Consider the following 22203-nt stretch of genomic DNA (forward strand, 5'->3'; position numbering starts at 1 on the left):
CCTACAGTAAAAGGTCGCCTAGGGATACCTTGCATGCGTAATTGTGAACTTAGTTTGCTGACACAGAGATTAGTGTGACCTCAAGGTCACCAGTTTTACTCCAGACTCACCTTGGCAGTGGTTGAAAGTCATTCCCTTGTGACGGCTATTCTGTGTGCTTTGTGAAATGAGTTGGTTATCTCAATTCAGTCCATTGTAGCCAAGTAGGTTCATCACAGAAAACATCACCATTGGAATTAACTGGGGTGTCTGAGATTTTCTGGGGGAAAAAACAATGACTGAAAAGGTCCTGAACTCCCCACTTGTTTCCTAGAGCTGATGGATCATCACTCACTATAGGGCCTGGCACATGCAGATTTGATGACCTGTGTGGGTTCTGTGTATATTTTCTCTTTTAAAGTTTCCTGCAACTGCACCACTGTGGATTATGATCTCATAAGATAAACTGAGTTGGTTGACTGTTGCTTGTACTGCACTCAAATGTGTGCATTTGGAAACTTCTGGGGGGAAATGTGGATGCTTCAGGAAGAGGTGCTGATGGCTCTTGAAAGAGTGCTCATCCTTCTGAGTCAGTACTGAACCAGGGCCTCTGCTCTGTTTCATGTTTGAGTGCTTTTAACCAGCTGTCAGAAGTCACTGTGCTTCAATGTCGTGGGAGGAGTGAGTGGTCCCTCTGTATATAGTGTAAAACGTGCCTTTGGGAGTCTGGTTCTTCTGGATGATGTGTGTGGAAAAGGAAAGGAGTATCCTTGTTCATTTAAGATCCCCATTTAAATGAGGCACAAAGATTGGAAAAACATGAGCTGACATTAAAATTCCTCCCTGTTGTCTTCCCCACAGGTTAGACCGTCCACTGACCCTGTCTGAAAAGATTGTATATGGGCACCTGGATGACCCTGTGAAACAAGATATCGAGCGGGGCAAAACCTATCTGCGCCTGCGGCCAGACCGCGTAGCCATGCAGGATGCGACTGCTCAGATGGCAATGCTGCAGTTCATCAGCAGTGGCCTGCCCAGGGTGGCGGTGCCCTCCACAATCCACTGTGATCACCTCATTGAAGCCCAGTTAGGGGCTGAGAAGGATCTTCGGAGAGCTAAGGTCATTATTGCACCAAGACTCATGATGTTTCCTATGTTTGGAACATGTGGTCCCCTCTAGAGAACAGATTTTCAGGAGAACAATCACAGGAATGGAATTTGCACCAGATTATGTACTGTACAGCACTATATATGTACATGGTGCAGTACAAAACCAAAGTTGTGAGAGGTCCAAGCCCCGGGGAGCTTACAATCTGAACTAGACAAGTCTATCACAAACAGTTTAAAGGCTGAGGCATGATGTTGAGAAAAGACAGTCTTAGTCAGTCTGCTTTGGAAACCAAAGCAAAAGGTGTATTCTCGGCATAGGGAAGAGAGAGGCCATTTTAAAGGGGTGAAAAATGAAAATAGCTGATCTAGAGCATTAGAAATTTTCTTCAAGCAGTGATCAAAACCTGATATGTCTCAATCTCTAGAATACGCCTGGCCAGGATATACAGCAGTCCATCTTTGGGTGGGGGAGAAGCATTGTTCTAATCTCTGCAAGTTATCAACTAAGGGTTGCTCTCCCTTGTCGCTTTCTGGGGTGGAAATCCTGCAGGACTTTTCCTTTCCTCCCCTACAACCTCATGAATGATAGAAACATATAGTAGGATATGGGAAGACTGAAGTCTACTGATGCTTTTCCCTCACCCTGAGAGCATAGGATAGATTGTGGGATAAGCTCCTGGTTTTAATGGACCATTCTGATTGCAGTGCTTGAGAGTAGCTAGCCCTTCTCATATGTCCTGGAGGGCAGGAAGAACTTTTCTGCTTTATCAAAACTGGTGAATTAATTTTAGCTTGCACACATGGGATGAGCTGTATCTTAATCATCTAGTTTAATTTATAGCCCAAGATACTGGCCCAAGTAAGTGCATATCATCATCCCCTTCCTTCCCGCCCCCCTCGCTCCCCCGGAAATCATAGTAAGATAAGGTGAATTATGCCACTCATGAAACTGAGGTCAGGAGCAAATTTCCCCTCATTAGGAGTATTTGTCCCATGCTTTGTGCCTCAGGAAGCTTGAGAGTTATGCAAGAGGTTCAGAATCTGGAGCCTTCTTACGAGACTGTTTGTTCCCTTTCTTCCCTTCACCCCTTGCCCTCCTGCTGTTCTTGCTTGGGGTACTGAACATGTGCTCTGTAGTGTGATTGTATTCTTTATAGCAGTTCTGCTGCAGCTCTGGGCACCCCCTCCCTCCCCATCCGCTCTGGTATTAGGGCAAGCGAAGGTCCTGCCTGCCTCTGACTGGGTTTTGCTCTTGATGTTGCCAGTTGGCATGGAATGAATGCTGGCAGGACAGAGAGTGGCTTGGATCTGCTTCTGGCACATCAGCATGCTCCGTTTGGGAAGAGAGCTGCACAAACAGTGAAATGACCTGACTCCCAGTGCAAACAAAGCTCAAAGAGCCCTTGCCGCCTCATGGGAAACTTCAGTAAATGTTCTGTGCAGAGGCAATTCCTCTATTATCTCCACATAGTCTCCCCCCCACCCCCCTTCTCCTTATTCTTAAGTGTTTGCATGAGAACAGGGTGTCTAAGTCATCATCCATTCCTGTTCCTTATCGTATCTACTTTCCAGCTGCTATGCCAAGAACATCTCAGGACATCCTACAGTCTTTTGCTTGCGACAATAAGTGATTGCCCTGGAAGGCTTCATAGTTGTGATCCTACAGATGATTGTGATGTCACAGCAAGAGGCAGCATTGTACAGCTGGTAGAACCAGAGATGTGGGCTCTCTTTCCCACTCTACCACTAACTTCGTCTGGCCTTGGGCTAGTCACTTAGCTTCTCTGACTCCATAGTCCCATTTTACAGATGGGGCAAACATGCTTATCAAAGCACCAAATAAAGCAAAGAAACTAGGAAGGAAGCAAAAGAGAAAAGCCCATGAAATGGAAGCAGGATGGTTTATAAATAGTGTGGGTTTTGTTTTATAACTTCAAACAGCAATTCTAACTCAGTCTTGAGATGCTTTAGTGGTGTCGCAAGTTGTTGAGTTCAGTGCTGGGATCACTGTGAAATTCTGTGGCCTGTTGTGCTGGATGGAGGTCAGACTAGATGATGGCTGTGGTCCCTTCTGGCATTAAAATGATTTCCTGGAAGTCACTGACGCTGAACTTCATTCTCCCCTCCACTGCCTACAAAATGTCCAGGAAGCCATTGGGCTCGGGGGTGGCTGAACTCTGGCTCTGTGGGGAGAAAACTGAATGTAATGTCTTACTAACGCTTTATTTAACTATATGAATAGGATGTTAACCAGGAGGTGTACAACTTCCTAGCAACAGCAGGTGCCAAGTATGGAGTAGGGTTCTGGAAACCTGGATCGGGAATCATTCACCAGGTAAAGAGTGCGCGACTGCAGTGTTTGAATGGCAAATGGCTCACCACCTTATGGTGGGGAGAGAACACGAGTGCAATTACTAAAAGAATCCCTCCTTCCAGGGAAAGGCATATCCCCTCCCTCCATGTTTAATCTAGATTGGCTGTGTTTGTCCTGCAAGGTGACCTCTTTGCACCTCTGGCCTAGACCATGACATTTCCCCAAGGTTATGCTTGTCAAACTGTAATCTGATGCTTGATGGCCTATTATTGGCATTAACTGTAGTGGGAAGGGGCAGAGTTTCACACCTTCATCTGAATGGTTAATTGGCTAGCTTAGCTTGATTTGAGTGGGGCACTAAAGTGGTGCTGTGAAATAGCTTAGGCCCAGTGTAAGCTGCTTTTATGGGGAGGGCAGAGTCTTTTTTAAAATCTAAAACCAGACGTATTTATGATCTTAGTTTTAACAAAACCAGGGGTTGAGATGGAGGAGAAGATACTCAAACACAGTAGCACTGTCTTATTGCCTGAGAATAGCAAAGCAATAACCAGTCTAGAGCAGAGGTGGGCAAACTATGGCCCACGGGCCACATCCAGACCGCGGGAGCCTCCTGCCCAGCCCCTGAGCTGCCATCTTCCCTCCCCACACACACACGCACAGCAAAGCCGCCACACAAGCAGTGCAGCTGGCTCTGGCCGGGCGGCGGGGCTGCAAGCTCCTGCTGCTCTGAGCAGCATGGTAAGGGGGCTGGAGGGGGGAATGGATAAGGGGCAGAGGGTCCGGGGGTGGGGGTGTGGAGCGGTGGGGACAGGGAGCAGGGGGTGGTTGGATGGGGCGGAGATTCTGGGTGGTGATCAGGGGATGGGGAATGGGGGGGGTTAGATAGGCATGGGAGTCCCGGGGGGGCTGTCGGGGTGGGGTATGGACATGGGGTGGGGCAGTCAGGACTGGGAGCAGGAGGGGTTGACTAGAGGGTGGGGTCCTAGGAGGATGGTTAGGGATGAGGATCCTGGGTGGGAGCGGTCAACAGGGGACAAGAAGCAGGGGAGGTTGGATGGGTTGGCGGTTCTGTGGGGGGTGGGAAGTGGGAGGGGGCAGATAGTGGGTGGGGCCAGGCTGTTTCAGGAGGCACAGACTTCCCTAGCAGGCCCTCCATACGGTTTTGCAACCCCAATGTGGTCCTCAAGCCAAAATGTTTGCCCACCCCGGTCTAGAGTTACTTATGTAGACTTTGTGAAATGCAAAAAGTACTATCCATTGAGGGTGAAAGTAACTGTTTTGGTTTTTTTTTAAACAAAAAAACATTTCTAGAATCTCATGTTCCATTAGCACCTTAATGGAATACAATCAACTTAAAAAAAATCACATTTCTCTCAATCTTTTTAACCTATTTTATAAGTAACACTTATGATAGGTGTAATTAGGAGACTGGAAGGAAAAGCCCATGTTGCTTTTAGTTTGTCAGTTTTGTGTATTTGCCCATGCTCTGTTTTGTAGCTTTCCCATACATAGCTAACTGGCTTCCCCTGTTTATTTTGTGAATGTCCCAGACAAACAGGGAAAAGACTGGGGAGGAACATGCAATTGTAAAACCTAAGAAGTTGACTGGAGGGTCTGGGGCAAGTACACTTAAGATGTGGCTTAAAGGTCTCTTTGTTTGCAACTCATCTTAGAGCTGATATGTTACCTTCAGCCCATAATGGGCCAGCCTAGACGGGAAAGGGGAGTGTCACTTGAGCCTGTGCAGGAAACTGTGGGAACAACTCACTTCTGCCACTGCTCTGGGACCGTATGGCAATGCTTACCATGTTGGCATGTGTCTGTGATAGTGTTTTCTGCTACCATCACTAGTATCTGAGCACCTTGTCAATAATAGTTTCTAGCACTTCACCCTTTGTGGGGTAAAAGCACCGCTTGGAGCAGGGTTTCTTTGGTTGGGGTTTTCGGGCATAAGGGAATGTCAGTGAGTACTGTTCTTTGTATTTTTTTTTTTCCTTAGTAGCATTGGGCAGGAGCTCTGGCTTAGCCTTGAGCTTTATCAGCTGATGAATTTCTTGGGTGGGATCAAGGCGAGTCTGCCCCTCTAACCCCAGTGCCAAAGGCCCTGCAAGTATAACCTGGGAGGAAGAGGGGTAGTTCAGCTGCTGTTGCTGTTTTTATTCTAACTCTGACCTGTTTGCTACCCTACCCCCAATGACTGAGGTGCACTTAGGGCACCCTTCTTTGGACCTGAAGGATAGGGCTTGGAGACAAGGCCTTGCTAGGCCTGATGAATGAGGGTCTCAGGTTAATGCATGAACCTTTGTTTTCTGCCATTGGGGTCACCTGAGTGGGTTAGCTGGGTTTTTATGAAACAGATTCTACCTTTGACACCTGTGTGGAGCCTTCTGACTTCATGGGGATCCACACAACCCTGTACCATGTTGTATTATCACTGGCTTCATATCCTTCTCTCTCTGACTGGACTGGTTGAGATTCTTTCCTGGCATCTGGTGAAGGGCTATTTGTGGCTGACTTGACAAATCTGCTTTGGTGGGAAATGCAGTTGGAATGGCAATGAGCTTGCAACCTGAAATAAGCTAGTGACCGTCTTGGGATCATGACCTACAAACTAAATCACTGATCTGGTGCAGGGCTCCTTTTGCTCCCAGCTCTCCTCTTCACTAAGTTTCATCTTGTTTGTTTCTCCACTTACGTTTGTTTCAGATCATCCTGGAGAACTATGCGTACCCTGGGGTTTTGCTCATCGGTACGGATTCCCACACCCCCAATGGAGGTGGCCTGGGTGGAATCTGCATAGGAGTGGGTGGAGCCGATGCAGTAGATGTCATGGCAGGCATCCCCTGGGAGCTCAAATGCCCAAAGGTGAGATGGTGGGGGAAGGGTTAATTCCGAATGGGCCAGGGGCTGAAATAATGAGAAGTTAAAGGGGAACTTGAATTTCCCAGATAGATGAGGCACTTTGAGCCACTATAACCTTGGGAAAGTAGACTAGTCTAGAAACAACTAAACCATGCTTTACAGGCAACTCTGTGTCTCCTCTCCCTGCATGTTCATTTTTATTTTTTTGTGTACCTCAAAGGATGCATCAGCAGGAACTTCCCATTAATTAGCCATGCAAAAGGATTCAGGCCTCCTGGCAATATAGGTTTCCTGGAGCATTGGTTTGATACTTCAGGATTTCCTTCCTTGCCTCACATACTGATTCTGGGCACTGATGCCACTCGGAAGTGAGGAGGAGCGGGATCCATGTGGATGCTCATTGGCTTAGCCAGCAGAAGATAAAATCTCCATATTTTAGCAAGCTTTCTCTTTTGTTGGTGTTCCTTAGGTTATTGGCATAAAACTGACTGGTGAGCTGTCAGGCTGGAGCTCTCCTAAAGATGTGATCCTGAAAGTGGCTGGCATCCTCACTGTGAAAGGTGGCACAGGTGCCATCATTGAGTATCATGGGCCTGGTGTGGACTCAATCTCCTGCACCGGTGAGGCAACACCATCTCATTTATTGGGGACATAGATTGCTGCTGGAGGCTGCGGTCTCTGGACAGTAATGGGCAGACTGATGCTGTTTGCTGTTCTGATGATCATGGGGATTGACTGCTGGTGGACTGAGGGTAGGAAAGGAATGTGATGGGAGTTCTTTAAAAGAACCCAACCCCTGAAACTGGCCTGATAGTTAATGTGCTGCTTTGGTGTCTCGGAGACCCTGACTCTAGCTTTGATTTCTTGCTACGCAGGCTGACAGAGCAAGGGAATGCTGCACAAGCACAGAGCTCCTGCCAGGGTAGGAGTGATCACTCAACTGTGACTCCTGCAATTCAGGAGCATAGAATGGCTGTCTGCAACAGGGAGTCTTGTTAAATGGCCAGTCAGGATAGTTGGCAGGATGTAGGGGCCTCACCTATGTTTGGAGGAGGGGGAGGGAGATTTCTTCATGGTTCTGACAGGATACAGGTGGTAGATGACCTTCCTGTGTTTGGGTTTGGACACCTGATCAGGCCTGTGTAACTAGAGGAAGGAAAGGGAAGCTAGTGATTGCTAGTGAGTGTTGGTATATGCACTGATGCTGAAGAAAGGCCTCTTACAAGAGCGAATGAAGATAACTGGAGGGGGGGAGAGATGAAAGGTGATTGGTCAGTAGTTTTTGCTTCTAGAGCCCTAGACAGGCTTTGGGCCTGCCTGTGGCGATGTGAAAAGTGGCACTTGCATAAAATGCTCCTAAAACTTCACCACTGTGCTCTTGAAATTCATGACTGATCCCAGTGGCATAAGAACATACTGGCTTTCCATGCTCAGTCACTGAAAGAATAACTTTTACTCCATTTAAATCCACCTTTGTCATTTTTCAGTCAACAAGATCAATACTACTGGCTCTTCTGGCTAGAGAAATGCTGTATAGCTGGGGAGGAGTTTGAACCCTGCCCCTAGTATTGTGCAGGTAGTAAAGAGACTGCTGCAAAATATGCCTGGCGGCTTCAGCAGATACAACCATATTAAGCCATTATTTCCAGTCAGCTGTGTTTTACCTTCTAGAATGCCCCAGCCCTGATCTCCGCACTTAAAGCTCTATACAGTCACATGCATTCAAAAGGTCATAAATATCTGGCATTAAAAAGATGGAATACTGGATCAGGTGGCCCTTAGACTGAGCTGATGTGGACTTCTTTTCCTGTGCCCACCTCTCCCATTTTGTCCTGGCCTTGCCGTCTCCAAACAAAAGCAGATCTATGGTGAAGAGCTGAATGCCTTTAAATCCTCTGCCACTTAGTTTGTGGGTCTTTCCTCTGACCTGTCTCTAGGTATGGCAACGATCTGTAACATGGGGGCAGAGATTGGTGCCACCACCTCCCTTTTCCCATATAACCACCGGATGAAGAAATACTTGAGCAAGACTGGACGAGCTGGTAAGAAGCTTGGGGAAGGCTGGTGGCAGGGTGTTCATCTCCTCTAGCTTTGGGTGCTGTACTGTGTTGCACAGGGGTGGTGCCTATGGCAGTCAGCACCGTAGAGGTGGCCCACTTGCTTGCCCTTGGGGGAGATGTGGGGATCTCTTGTGCTCCTCACCAGCACCCCCAGAAAGACCGAATTCAGGAGAGGCCTTCATGGGTTCTACAGAGAGCTCTTGGTCAGACAGAATAATGTTAGAAGCTTTTGCCCCTCTGTTAGATTACCCTCTGATGTCAGACTCTTCCGGAACCTGTTAATTTGCATCCTACTCACTATGGGGGTTGGGGTGGAAATGCAGATAACTGGTACAGTAAGAGGGTGCTTTATGAGCATGCCGTCCCAGGATGCCAGGTGTATGAGGAGAGGTCAAGGGTGTGTGCAATGTAAAAGGCCCGATCAAATCTGTTCACTGAGTGGTAGTCACTTGGGTTACATGGTGCAGGAGGCAAGATACCTGGTTAATGGTGGGATTGGGAATAGCCTGTTGACAGTGTCCCTTAGGACATATGGTGTACAGCCTCTCCTGACCTCTGCATTTTCCAGCTTTCTTTTCTTATTTCAGAAATTGCCGCTTTGGCAGATGAATTCCAGGCACACTTGGTGCCTGATGCTGGCTGCGAATATGACCAGCTGGTTGAAATTAACCTCAGTGAGGTGAGTCTTGTTTCATTACCTCGTTCTTCTTGAACATTTAGACATGACTTTGTCCTAGATGAATAAGGAGCAAAGGTCTAACATGGGATACTTCATAGCACCCTACGGAATCGTAGGCACTTCATAGCTGACGTAAAAAGACACAGTGCCTGCCCAGAAGAGCTTGACCTCTAAACTTAGATATGACACAACAAACAAGGGTGACAGATAGTTGAGGAGGTGGATGAGGCTTGACAGCAAAATGCTCATGTGTTGACTCAATTCAAGCAAGTGTCCGTCTTGGTGATGCTATAAAGTTTTCTTTCTTAAACAAAAATAAATAAATTCCAAAGCCTGTTTTCTGACTGAATCTCCAAAGCTGTCTGCCTTGTGCCCTCAAGTATTTCCTTAACCAGAATTTAGGAGAGAGCTCTTCAATTTGTTGACCTCTTCCTGTTACTGAAGTGCCCATAACGGAGAGCTCCATTTTAAAAGGACTCTCCAGGTCAAGAGTAAATAAAATATTTTTTTATAATTATTTTGATTATTGGGTAAAACAGGCATTTTATTTTGGGGGTGGGGGGAATGCTAAACATTACCTTTCTGGCCTTTGTGTAATCCCTCAGCTACTTGTCATTGTTTCTTAAAGCTGAAACCCCATATCAATGGGCCTTTCACGCCAGACCTGGCGCACCCTGTGGCAGATGTTGGTGCTGTAGCAGAAAAGGAGGGCTGGCCAGTGGATATTAGAGTTGGTGAGTAGCCTGTTTCCTGGTCTGCATTTTTCCTTGCTGACTGACTGCTCTTGCCTCAAGAGGAAGTGGCTTGCCATCTCCATTCAGTCTGGGCCTGCTTGACTCTCAACCACCACCTGTCTTTCCTTTAAACTTGCCCTTCCAAAGCCTGGTCTCCTTTGAGCCCCAAGAGTTGGTCATTGCCCCAATTCAGCATGACCATTCTAAGACCTGCTGGCCTGTAAAGCAGAGCTGGATTCTTGTTCTCTCATTTTCAATATCATAAAACACTGGCTTTTTTCTCTGTCACTCAGACTGCGGCCCTCAAAAGATTACACGTCATTCTGGAGAAGTGTTACAGTGATCTAGGGTGTTATCTGTAACTGAGAGATGGGGGAAATTTCCCCCATCTCTCAAACTTGTTTACTTTGTGCATTTGACAGCACTCTGGTGTACAGTCAGTTTCCTGTGTTCATGTGATTCTCTCACATAGCAACGGGAGAGAGACAAACATGATTCAAGAGAATCAAGGAAGACCCAAGGAGAAAATGCCTTATAGTGAAACTTAAACTGAACAGATTGAGATCTTTATTTAAAAAAAAAAATGGACAGGTGACTTGATTAGTGTATCATTTCCTTCACAAGGAGAAAATATTGGGTACTAAAGAGCTCTCTAATCTAGTGGGGAAAGGCACAACAAAACCTATGGCTGGGAGCTAAAACTACGCAAATTAAAACTAGAAATAAGATGCAGTGAGGGTGAACAGCCTTTGGAATCACTCCCGGGAAGTGGCGAATTCTCTAGTTTTGAAGCCATCAAGAGATGAAGTTATGCTTTAGTCAGATGAAAGTTATTGGGCTCAATAATGGGGTAACAGAAGATAAGGTCCTTCCTAGCTTTAAACTCTATGAATTTTAAAGTGGTTATGAAACCAGAGAAATTGGCTGGGAGATTTGGGGTAGGTGCAGTACCTGAAACCACTCCTAGCTCTCTTGTTTTTGTATGTTGTTGGGGCTTTAGATTGGTGTCCCTGTGCTTTCTGCACAGATGGGTAGGTCTGGAGGAAAGGAACCTATAATTGGTAGTGAAATAACTGCTTCCTGTTTATCCATCAAAACCACACAGGTCTGATTGGCAGTTGCACCAATTCAAGCTATGAGGATATGGGGCGCGCCGCTGCAGTGGCAAAGCAGGCACTAGCACATGGGCTGAAATGCAAGTCTCAGTTCACTGTCACACCCGGCTCGGAGCAGATCCGAGCCACCATTGAAAGAGATGGCTATGTGAGTATGCACACCCCCAGCCTTTGAGCACATAACCATCAGAGGAATGAGTCTTTTGAACTATTTTCCGGGAATGGCTTTTTTCCAAAGAATTTGAGGTCTGGAGGCAGGTGCTGGAGAGTTTAAAGTCTCTCTTCTTGCTGATCTCTAAAAGTCCTCTTGCTGTGATCACCCCACTGGTGCGCTGGCTGCCTTTCCTGCTCCCAACTATATGTAGGGGTTAGCTTTAAAATGTGAGCCAGTTGCCACTACCCCACTATCTCAGCATGGTGCTCCTGTGCTCAAAACAGCAGGGCTGAAACTGTGTGAAACTGAAGCAGCCAGCAGGGATTGGAGCTGCCCGAGGAGAGACACCAGCGTTGCAGACACACAGCCACTTCCCACTGTCAGAGTCGCAGCATAAAAGCTTCCCAAGACTGCTTAGTAAGGCTGACTGAAAACTTTCCATCAAAACCAGTTGTGATGGGGAGAAAAAACTGATTAGGCAAGGGGGTGGGAGGGATGGCACAATCCATGTTCTGACCAGTTCCACGGCTTAATAAAATCCAAGGCTGTCCCATCCAAACTGGGACTGCTAGTGAACCTGCCACATCAGCCTTCATTTTTGAATGTGTACACCTGTGTGTAAACTTCCCACTCCACGCACCTGATACCTCTCCCAACACTTCAGTCTTCACACTGCCCGTTGCAATCTCCTGATGTGTATCCCAAGCCTCTGCATAACGACTCTGCCCACAACTGGTGGTTTTTGAATGGATCCCTTGTTTCCCACTCTGTGTCTGTAAAATGCTTTGCTCCCGGGTATCCTGTATCTGGAAACTAGGAAGTGTAGCAATAGTTAAGGGGTGGCTTCTGGTCAAGTGCACTTCGTACTTAGTGCAAGGTACTGGACTGGCAGGCAAAACCTTCTAAAACCAGTACAGGATGGGCGGCAGCAGTACAGATGCCCACCTTTCCTCCCCCAGTACCAAAGTGCAGGCTCTCCTGGATTAAACTCTCTCTTTCAAAATGACTCAAATGAAGCACACAAGAATATTTGCTTCCCCTTTCAATATGGCTTCAGGTTGAGGTGCCCTAGTTAGTGACGTCTTTTGCCAGAAACATGGCAACTGCACACTGAAAGGCTGGAATGCAGACTGCTGGGTTGCTTTTTCTGCTGAGTAACTTTTTGTTCTTCCTTCCCTCCCCCAGGCTGGAATCTTGCGGGATGTTGGAGGGGTGGTTCTTGCCAATGCCTGTGGGCCGTGCATTGGGCAGTGGGACAGGTAAGGGGGTATGAACACGAGAAAATCCCTTCTACAGGTTTATTTCGAAGCACTTTTCATACAAACTGGTATCCTGAAGTGCTCAGTAAGACTGACTGGCATAGCAGAAGCTCTCAATATTAAGAGTACCAAGCGAATCAACTAGTGCATTTTGGCCACAGATGATCAATAATAGGAGAGAAAGGAAGAGTTACAGACAAGGGAAATTTTCAGTTGAGATTTAACATGGTGGGAGGGGGGAAGAATAACTGGGAACTGTAGAGGGGAAGACTCTTGAAAAGAGTGGCCATATTTTAGGAAGGGGCAGAGGAGGTGAATAAAGAGAAAAGGTATGTGAGAGGATGGAGCTAAGGCTCTGCTGGGTTTTTGGTTTTTAAAACCAAAGGGTGACCTTTGACCTGGATCCTGTGTTGTATAGGTGGGGAGAGCCAGTGGCACGGGGCTTTGGAGAGTCTTGTGTTCACATCTTCATTCTGAAGGATTGGAGTAGCGTTGCAGCCCATACTGTGTGCTGCTAGACTTCTTTTGAGTAGCACAGAGATGTGGAGAGCTCAACCTCCCATTAAAATATTTAAATATCACTGCTCAGCAGTGGCTCATTGTGTTGCACACTATAACCTATGCTCCTGAGAGGGAATGTTAGGTCAGAGCACTGACCTGATAGCTCTCAAAGTACTGTGTGATCTCTTCCACCTGGAAGATGCCACAAAAGCCAGACCAAGGGGATCTTTAACATCTTGCTGATTCTAGAAGAGTCTCTAGAAGCAACATACCGTCTGGTGGCGTTAGCAAAGTACATTTGTTCCTCTGCATTTCTTTGTAGGAAAGACACCAAGAAAGGCGAGAAGAACACAATTGTTACATCCTATAACAGAAACTTCACAGGCCGCAATGATGCTAACCCAGAGACGCATGCATTTGTGACCTCTCCAGAGGTACAGTACACAGGCTGGCAGGAGGGAGCTGGACCAGTGGAATGACTGGGAATTCAGTTCCTGAGACTACATTATCTTTAGAGGTCTTGCTTTCTGGGTGGGTTTGGGAAGAAAAATTGGCAGCCCTGATATGGACTGGACTTGACCATGTTCCAAATGCTCTGGGATGTGGGAAGAGGCCCCTGAAGGCCATTGTAAACTTTAGCTTTGATTCTCTCAGTATAAGATGCTCACTGAGAAATCAATAGTCTGGTTGCCTAAAGAGCTATCAAGATGAATTCTTGGACAATCTCCAAACAGATTCTAAATCTTGCTGTAATTCAGGGGTGGTAACTTCCTACTCTGCCTCATAACTACATTGTTCAATTAAACTGTTTTATGTAGGCCTTTAACTCCAATCTCTTCCATAGCCCCAAAACTAATTTATCTTGGCCTGATTGCATTTCACTGTGTTACCCAAAACAAAAACATTTGAGTTCCCATCTCCCTGCAGGCACTGCCTCTATTGCTAGTCTTGGAAGCACCATGACTTCTAGGTCTGAGACTTTAATGTTGGGCAGAGTTGGGGGTAGGACTTTAAAATCAGAGAGCTGGAGTGAGCAAAACGTATTTTTACGACCGACTGTATACTTTCTCAGATTGTCACAGCCCTGGCTATTGCAGGCACCCTGAAATTTAACCCTGAGATGGACTTCCTGACTGGAGCTGATGGGAAGAAGTTTAAACTAGAAGCACCTGATGCAGATGAGCTGCCCACACTGGTAACATTTGTCTTGTAGACTGACTTTCCACCAAGTGGGGGTGAAGGGAGGCATGTAACATCAGTGGAAATGTATATTACTGCTTGATTAGATGTAGTTTGGCTGTTACTGGGGGGAGGACCACCCTGCTGTGGGAGTGGAGGATGGAACAGAGGAAGAAAACTGGGTGGTTGCTCATGGAAGACCTCTCATATATGAACAACCACTTTATTCCCATTGTTGAAACGCAAGTTATGGCCTTATGTAATAAAAGAACTTGGCTTATTTTTCTTTCAAATACCATTGTGAGTGTGGTTGAAGAGAATGGTAGTGAACTCTCTCTCTTTCTTCCCTTACAGGAGTTTGACCCAGGCCAGGACACCTATCAGCATCCCCCCAAAGACAGAAGTGGGCAGCATGTAGATGTAAGCCCCACCAGCCAGCGCCTGCAGTTACTTGAGCCCTTTGATAAATGGGATGGCAAGGATCTGGAAGACATGCTGATCCTCATCAAGGTCAGGAATGAGGGGTGGATTGGGGCTCAGATCTGAAAGGACTCCAGGTAGTTCTAGAACAGATCCATAAAGCAACTGTGGGATTTGGGTGACCTGACTTGGTAGAGAAACTGTGCAAGGTTCTAATGACCCACTCAGATTAGCAGTTTTGACAAGTGTATAAAGCAGGTGTTCATTCCCTCACAGAAGGGGGGTGTGAGTGACTTGTTTGTGCTGATTGCTCCCCCCGCCCCCATAGTTTTGCAAGATTACTTTAAAAGAAGTCATACAGTCCCATAATGCATTAGCTGCATAACCATGGGATGTGATGTCTTGACTGCCAGCTGCTCAATTCATATCCTGAAGCATAAGACTATGTAGATCTTGTCATTTTTATTAGCCTACCTCAGCTAGTGCCACTTTTATTTACTATTCAGAGAAGTGTCTGATCCTCTTCTGAATCTCTCCTCTGTTTGCACCAGTAATATTCTGCCGCAGAAGGCTAACGGGCACTTCTGTAGCATGTTCCATCTTTCCTGTCGTTCCTTTCTAGGAGAAGGTTTTTATGCCTCAGGCATTTCCTCCCCTTCCCACCACAAACGCGTTATTTTTATTTCTGCTTTTCGTGTCCTGCATGTCATGGATAGAAGTCCCTTCACAAAGCTAAACATTGCTCCCTATATTTTAATAGGGTGTGACAGATGGAGCTTTTCATGATTGCTCTAAAGGAAGAGAGAAATTAAGTCAGCGTGAACACCCCCAGTTAGCATGGGGAGTTCTGAAATGCAGTCCTTACAATCTCTGCACCCCTCCTGGAGCATGTTCCCAATTCCCATTGGTGCAGGAAGTGAATGTTGGGTTCCTTGGTGGCCAGTGTTGTGGTTTAAAGTGCTGCCACCAGGTTGTGCTGTTCTTCTTTCATCCCAGAGCTTTTTGATGCTAGCCCTTGAAATCTGAATCATGAAGGGTTCCTTTAACTAACACTCTGGGACTCTGAGGCTGGCAGCGATATTAACAATCTATCTCAGAGCTGTGAGCTCTGTCTTTACAAGCCAAGAAAGGTTGGACCATTTCAGTACTTGGATTGGTGGCCTTCATAGAAAAAACAGGTGCTGTGGAAAGTGGGGTTGGTGAATCAACAGATGGGCACTATTCCTTCTAATTCCTTACTGAAGCAGTGCTCCACTATGAAGGTAAGGAGCGCTGTGCTGCCTTTTGGATGAAATGTAACAGAAATTGCTTGCTTTTGATTCCTAATGAACCCACTGCTGTGTGAAGTGTGAAAAAGTGGTTGGGTCAAGGTGTCATGGCTCAATTCCAATGTGGAATTCTGCCTTTCTAAAATTCTTCCAGCAGTCTCAAATAGATGTTCTTCCCTTACCCTCCATTGCAGATGCAGAATGATTGCTGCATTTTGTCCCAGAGATGGCTGTGATTCCATATCAGGTGTGATGTCCCCACATACATGGCTTCCAAAGGGCTTTAGGGTCCTGCAGAATGAAAAGTGCTCCAGAAATGCAGTGTCAGTCCTTACGGCATCCTTCCCTGAGTGAGGAAAGACTTTCTCTCTCATCTCGTTTCTTTTGCTGCACTCCAGGTGAAAGGGAAATGTACTACCGACCACATCTCTGCAGCCGGTCCATGGCTCAAATTCCGTGGCCATCTGGACAATATCTCCAACAACCTGCTGATTGGAGCCATCAATATTGAGACTGGCAAGGCCAACTCAGTGCGGAATGCATTAACTCAGGAGTTTGGGCCAGTCCCAGACACAGCTCGCTACTACAAGGTGAGAGTTCCTACCTTACGTCCACCTCTAACGTCCGAGAGTATCTGGATGTGTTATGGTGAGAGGTACTGGTGACTGCTTAGATCGTTAACATAGCTGTTACCTTAAATTGATCAAAGGCCCCCCAGCCAAAAGGAGGCTGTGAATTGACCTAGGAACATTTGGACTGAGTGGATGGAGGGGGTTTGCTGAGTAGTGCAGGCATGTGAAGGCAGTCAGGGCAGAAACAGGCAGCTGGAAAGAGCAGCTGAAAGCACTCTCTCTGGCTGTGGAAGAAACCTAGGGAAAAGCTTGTGTAAGGGGTGCAAGCTGAACAAGTGTTCTTGGTGTGGTGAGCCAAAGGTGTTCCCTGCTGCTTGATACCCTCTGCATTCAGAGACATGGGATGCTATAAATAATGTACAAAACTGTATCAAAGAAATACCAGACTATCACCAATTTCTGCTCCCAACTGGAACATCTCCACCTCCCAAACTTTTGACTAGCTGTTTAGCTTTGAAAAGCTACGGCGAAGGTGCTGTGCTTCATGCTATTCTGCAGTAGAGGCCACACCATACCTCACCACTTAGTGTTTGGGTTATCTCCACGGATCCACTCTAGTTAGATCGTGTGGGGTAACTACCGTTTTCCTCTCCCTCCCTGGAGGAGAGAATACCTAGTGACTCAAAGCTTCTCGACTCAGAGCTCTCAAACTGAAGGGAGACCCTGGAAATGCTGCTCAAGTCCTTGCTGCCCTTATGAGCACAGTTGTGTCTTCAGGCCATGGTGGAATCTCTTCACTGGAGTTTGTTCCATCTGTATGATCAATCTGATCAATAATTTTCCAAATAATATCAAACATTTTGCCCCCTCCATTCTTTGAAAACTCCTTGCTGAACTTGAGGATTATGGAAACTGCTAGAGAAAATGCCCTTACCACCCTATCCCCCCAGCTTAACAAGTGTCCATGGGTTAACTTCCTATCTGCTGGAAGAATCCTGGCTCTTGGGAGCAGTTCCAGGAACATGCCATGTCTACCTTATGTGGCCTCTGCTGGCAGGGTGGCTGCCACAGGACAGACAATTGCATTGGGGGACTATTCAGGAAGAGTTGTGGTTGAAACTCAACCCTGAAGGCTAAGCAATATCTAGGGTCTCCAAAATCCATTGTCCAGTCAGTCCTCCATGGCCAAGGATGACAATACCTAGCTCTTAATAGGATGGGAGACACATAGATGTGGGGGTCAGAGGAGCCCTTTGGGGGACACTGCTCAGCAGATTTTTTTTAATCCATAGAGAACTAAGGAATGGAAGATGAGTGTGACCATGCACAGCTGACCTTTATTTTGGCATATCTTAACTTCTGAGTGCTTGGCTTGCAATCTTAATGCTCTCAACATAATTTCTATGTGTAATATAAAATTATTTGCATTGCTTTTGATCACAGAAAAATGGTATCAAATGGGTGGTTGTTGGGGATGAAAACTATGGTGAGGGATCGAGTCGGGAACATGCAGCATTGGAACCACGTCACCTGGGAGGCAGAGCCATCATCACAAAGAGCTTTGCCCGGATTCATGGTAAGTACCACCACCAGCACCTGGATACTGTGTGGTGTATAAAGAGGTTGCTTTATGGCTTGGAAGACCCATTTCCTTGATGATGTGTTCAGTACGGGGGGCAGGAAGAACAGGATTTACTGGAGCAAATCCATTGTCCATCTAGTCTGGTGTCCTGCCAGCAATTAACACCTGATGCTTAACATGATTAGCATTGCTTTTTTCTATTAGCATTAGCAGTATTTTATTCCAGTAATGCCTAAAGGCTGAATTCTGGGTTGGGAGGCCATTGTGGTAGGTAGAGGACACAGAAGACCATTCTTCCTGCAGTGAGCTTGCAACCTAAAGATGTAGACTGACAATTGAAAGAAACTCCCTGAAAGTGCAGTACAACATTTCAGTTCTCCCTTTGCAAAACAAACCCATCCTGCTGCATTGACCTCCTGTGTCCAGCTGCCTGTCAGACTTCTTCAGTCAATGGTTGCCAAAGTTCTCCTCTTCTTCTCCTATACTCTCATGGAGATTCAGCCTTGTTTTGGAAGATCGACAACCCCCTGCCAAAAGTGTGTGAACTCTGCTGCTTTCCTCTCCCCATGATGATGGTGGAAGAACAAGTCCTATGCTTATCCCTGGAGGAGGGGATGAGTAACCTATATGCTCTAGCCTGCCCTGGCTCCAGTAAATCTGGCACTTCCCCTCCCCATAGAGTAGGTATTTTCAGGTACATATATTTGAGTGAACAGTGCTCTGAGGAAGACATTAAATAATGGACATGAACATAATACTCAAATGATTAAATGCAATTTACCACCATACTTTAAAGATAGACACAATCTTTCTCCTCTCTCAAAGTCACTGGTGGGTGCTCTAAAAATCTACCTGATTGGAGGGGAGTTGTATTCTTGAACCCAACATCTGTATACAGAGGCAAATCAAAATACATCCTTTTCATCACTCCAATATTTCAGTAATCCATGAGCTCCCACTGCCATTCTGGGGCAAAAAGAGCTAATGTGATCCTTGTGTGTATAAACAGGGCAGTAGGAGTCAGGAGGTGATTTATCTCCTGTATAGGCTTTATTTTGCCACACTCTTGAGACCACTTCACTTCAGAGCTTTATGCATTATTTCAGAAGTCACCATTTTTTAAGAGGATGTTGAAAGAGCCACGAACAGAAGATTAAGCTCTTCGTATAGTAAGAGTGTTTCTTTCAATCTGTTTAGCTCACCAAACAAGGACTGAAGTGATTTGATAAGTGTGAAGCTCCTTCATGAGGGGGAAAAAAATCACATACTAAAAGACTAATCTAGCAGAGAAAGGGTTAAGAATCAGTGGCTGGAAGCTGATCAAACTAAGAAAGGCACAGTTTTTAACAGTGAGGATAATTAATCACTGGAACCAACTACCAAGGGAAGTGGTGGATTCTTCATCTCTTGATGTCTTCAAGAGTGGATGCTTTTTTGGCAGTTGTGCTTTGACTAAATACAAGTCATGGGGCTCAATACTGAGTTAACTCAGTGAAATTCTGTGACCAGTGCTATATACGATGTCAGACTAGATGAGTTAATAATTCCTTCTGGTCTTAATCTATGAATCCCTACACACACAGGAACAAGCTTCCCCAAGGAGAAGCTTGTTCAGGTCCACTCCCAACAGCGATTAAAAATGACCCAAAAAGCTTACAAACTATCCACTTTACTATAAAGTCTCTAAGTTATTGCATTCCCATCAATGTTTCTTGCTTGGAAAGCCATTAGAAGTACTCTTAAGAGGCGGGTATGTAAGAAACACATGCTTTGCTGCTTGGCAGACTCAAAGCAACAAAGGTATGCAGGGGGTGAGGTGGGATAGCAGAGAGTGACTTTTAGATCTTTTATAATTGGCTCTTTTGAGGAGAGGGAGTTGCTAAACCAATGGTGGTAGATATAATGCAATCATTCAGAAAGTTGTGTACCACTGAAACTCCACCTGTGTCTCAGTTGTTTCCATGTGTTTTTTGAAAATGTGCCTTAAACAGTCTCGGCTTTTTCAATAGGATCTGCAATGAGACAGAGTTGGGTGCATCTCTGGATGCTTTCATCCCCAATTTCTTAACACTTCAGCCATGTTTGAAAGTTCAGTGTGTGCTGGATCTCAGATCTGTCCATAGTACTCTTAAAGGCTAGATAAAATGTTACCACGCTGCCCCTAGAAAAGCCAAGCATAGTTTGGGGCAAAATTATAGAAGGATTGATGTCCTGTTTCATCAGTGTAATAGATACACCAAGGCCTCCAAACCTGAACCATGCATTCCATGGTCAAGGAACTTTATATTGTGGTAAAAACATCTGCGAAATCTCATTACTCGCAAGATCTGAAAGTCCCTATATATGTAGTATCAGTATTTATTTGTACTCTTGCAGGGCCTAGGGGCTCCAGCTGCATTGTGCAAGGCACTGTAGAAACACAACAGCTGCTGATTGTGATATCCAAGTATCAAACAGTATGGTGGATATTCTTGTACCTCTGCGATTCTGAGCTTATCCATCACATTCCCTGCACACTTCCCTTCCACCTAACAATGCTCCTTCTTGTCCACTTGCCAACACTGTTGGGTGAAAGCGAAAAAATGAGGAACATACCTTCCTGATGCTTGTCAGCAGACTACTCCTGTCCTTCATTTCATTGCTCAGAAGAGAGAAGTGAGAGTTGCTGGATAAAATGAGCACTAGCTACGGAGGTACCATTGCCTGAGGAGCAGCCATTGCATTGTCAGTATATTATGCTGCAACACCTGAAATGTGGGATGTTGTTTATCCTCCATGCAAGACTCACTAAACTGTCCTATACCCTTTTCTGTCTTATTTACAGAAACCAACCTCAAGAAGCAAGGCCTGCTGCCTCTAACTTTTGCTGACCCAGCTGACTACAATAAGATTCATCCTGTGGACAAGCTGAGCATTGTGGGTCTGGCAGACTTTGCACCCGGAAAGGTAACTGGGTTGGATTTCCTTTTTGCAGCAATAAGCTGCATTTTGCTTCCTCTGAGCTCACTCCCAGGGATCAGAGATTTCTAGGGGGAGGGAGGGTTATGACTAACTCTGCTCCTAGAGCAGCAGTTCTCAAACTGGGTCAGGACTCCAAAGTGGGTCACAAGCCCAGTTTAATGGTCACCAGGGCTCACTTAGACTTGCTGGGGCCCAGGGCCAAAAGCCTGAGGGCTTCAGCCCTCAGTGACAGCTCAGGTTACAGTCCCCTTGCCTGGGACTGAAGCCCTGGGGCCAAAAGGGCTTGGGTGGGCTCAGGCTTCAGCCCTCTGTCTTGAGGTTGGGTAGTAATTGTTGTCAGAAAGGGGTCACAGTGCAATGAAGTTTGAGAACCTCTGTCCTAGCGGGAGTGATGGAAGCCAGGCCTAGTGTTCTGAATGGAGTAATTACAAATATAGGAACTGCCAGCCAGATCTGAATTGTCCAGTATTCTGGACTTACGGGTGGTCCAGAGAGCTGACTCACTGCATGGTGCCAGCTTCCATTCCTGCTGCCTCTTTCCATTGAGGATGAGGTAAAAATAAATTACTTCAGTTATTGCTGGTCCCTGTAACAGATTTGCTGTAGCTGCCACTGGAGTGTTATGGGATTGCAAATGGGAGAACTGAGCTTCCTGACTGCAGATGGAAGAGGTAGTGTCTATAGGGCACTTGAGTTCAAGGACCCCTGGATTAGGAATTGAGTTAAACAGAAGGGGTCACTCACTCACTAAGTGATTCCTTTTAACCCTTTCAGCAGGGTAGGGTCAAAGACTTTCTAGTGAGCATCCTGCATTGTCTCTTACAAATGTTGCTCGAGGAAAAGGGAAAACGTAAACTGCAATCTTTTGCTTCCGTCCTCTCCCCTCTATAGCCCCTGAAATGCATCATCAAGCATCCCAATGGGAGTCAGGAAACAATCATGCTGAACCACACCTTCAATGAGACGCAGATAGAATGGTTCCAGGCTGGCAGTGCCCTGAACAGAATGAAGGAGATGCAGCAACACTGAAACAGCTGCATGTACACCCAGTGGACTTGGCCCAGATATCTTCATAAAGTGCAATTCCATGGCTGGTGGATATAAATGTCTGATCAAATGTAACCATAGCTGCTTTTTTGTAACTATATTAATTCACTGACACTGACCAGGGAGTGCAGCTCAGCTTGTTGCGTCTTGGTTTCCAAATTCCCCAGCTCTTTGGTTCAGATTTCACTTGTATTTATTTTTTGAAGATACTGCTCAGTTGGCTTTTTCTGTCCAATCATTTCATGGATGGCTGAAGAAGTTTAAAGTAGGACTTTCTGGTTCTTGTGAAAATATAAAATCCAAAATAAAGATTCTGTGATGGACATCTATTTGAACTGTTGTACTGGTATTTTTGATCACCCTCCTCTCTCTGCATGCAAGAGGTTGAAGATGGGGCTGTGTGACTC

The 22203-nt window shown here is 46.0% G+C and overlaps 1 protein-coding gene across 1 annotated transcript in view; it reads left to right on the plus strand.

Moving 5' to 3' along the window:
- ACO2 (aconitase 2) overlaps positions 1 to 22131 on the plus strand; it is a 31791-nt gene extending 9660 nt beyond the window's left edge. Inside the window, exons 3-18 of the mRNA XM_030547365.1 lie at positions 841 to 1099; positions 3332 to 3424; positions 6110 to 6268; positions 6735 to 6885; positions 8203 to 8307; positions 8913 to 9004; positions 9633 to 9738; positions 10844 to 11001; positions 12193 to 12266; positions 13090 to 13201; positions 13840 to 13962; positions 14301 to 14456; positions 16033 to 16224; positions 17650 to 17782; positions 20613 to 20734; positions 21641 to 22131. Of these exons, the coding sequence (XP_030403225.1) occupies positions 841 to 1099; positions 3332 to 3424; positions 6110 to 6268; positions 6735 to 6885; positions 8203 to 8307; positions 8913 to 9004; positions 9633 to 9738; positions 10844 to 11001; positions 12193 to 12266; positions 13090 to 13201; positions 13840 to 13962; positions 14301 to 14456; positions 16033 to 16224; positions 17650 to 17782; positions 20613 to 20734; positions 21641 to 21778 (2173 nt within the window). The 3' untranslated portion in view covers positions 21779 to 22131. The remainder of the gene's footprint in view (positions 1 to 840; positions 1100 to 3331; positions 3425 to 6109; positions 6269 to 6734; positions 6886 to 8202; positions 8308 to 8912; positions 9005 to 9632; positions 9739 to 10843; positions 11002 to 12192; positions 12267 to 13089; positions 13202 to 13839; positions 13963 to 14300; positions 14457 to 16032; positions 16225 to 17649; positions 17783 to 20612; positions 20735 to 21640) is intronic.
- The last annotated feature ends 72 nt before the right edge of the window (positions 22132 to 22203 follow it).

This window comes from Gopherus evgoodei, chromosome 1, assembly GCF_007399415.2.
Source record: "Gopherus evgoodei ecotype Sinaloan lineage chromosome 1, rGopEvg1_v1.p, whole genome shotgun sequence".
NCBI lineage: Eukaryota > Metazoa > Chordata > Testudines > Testudinidae > Gopherus > Gopherus evgoodei.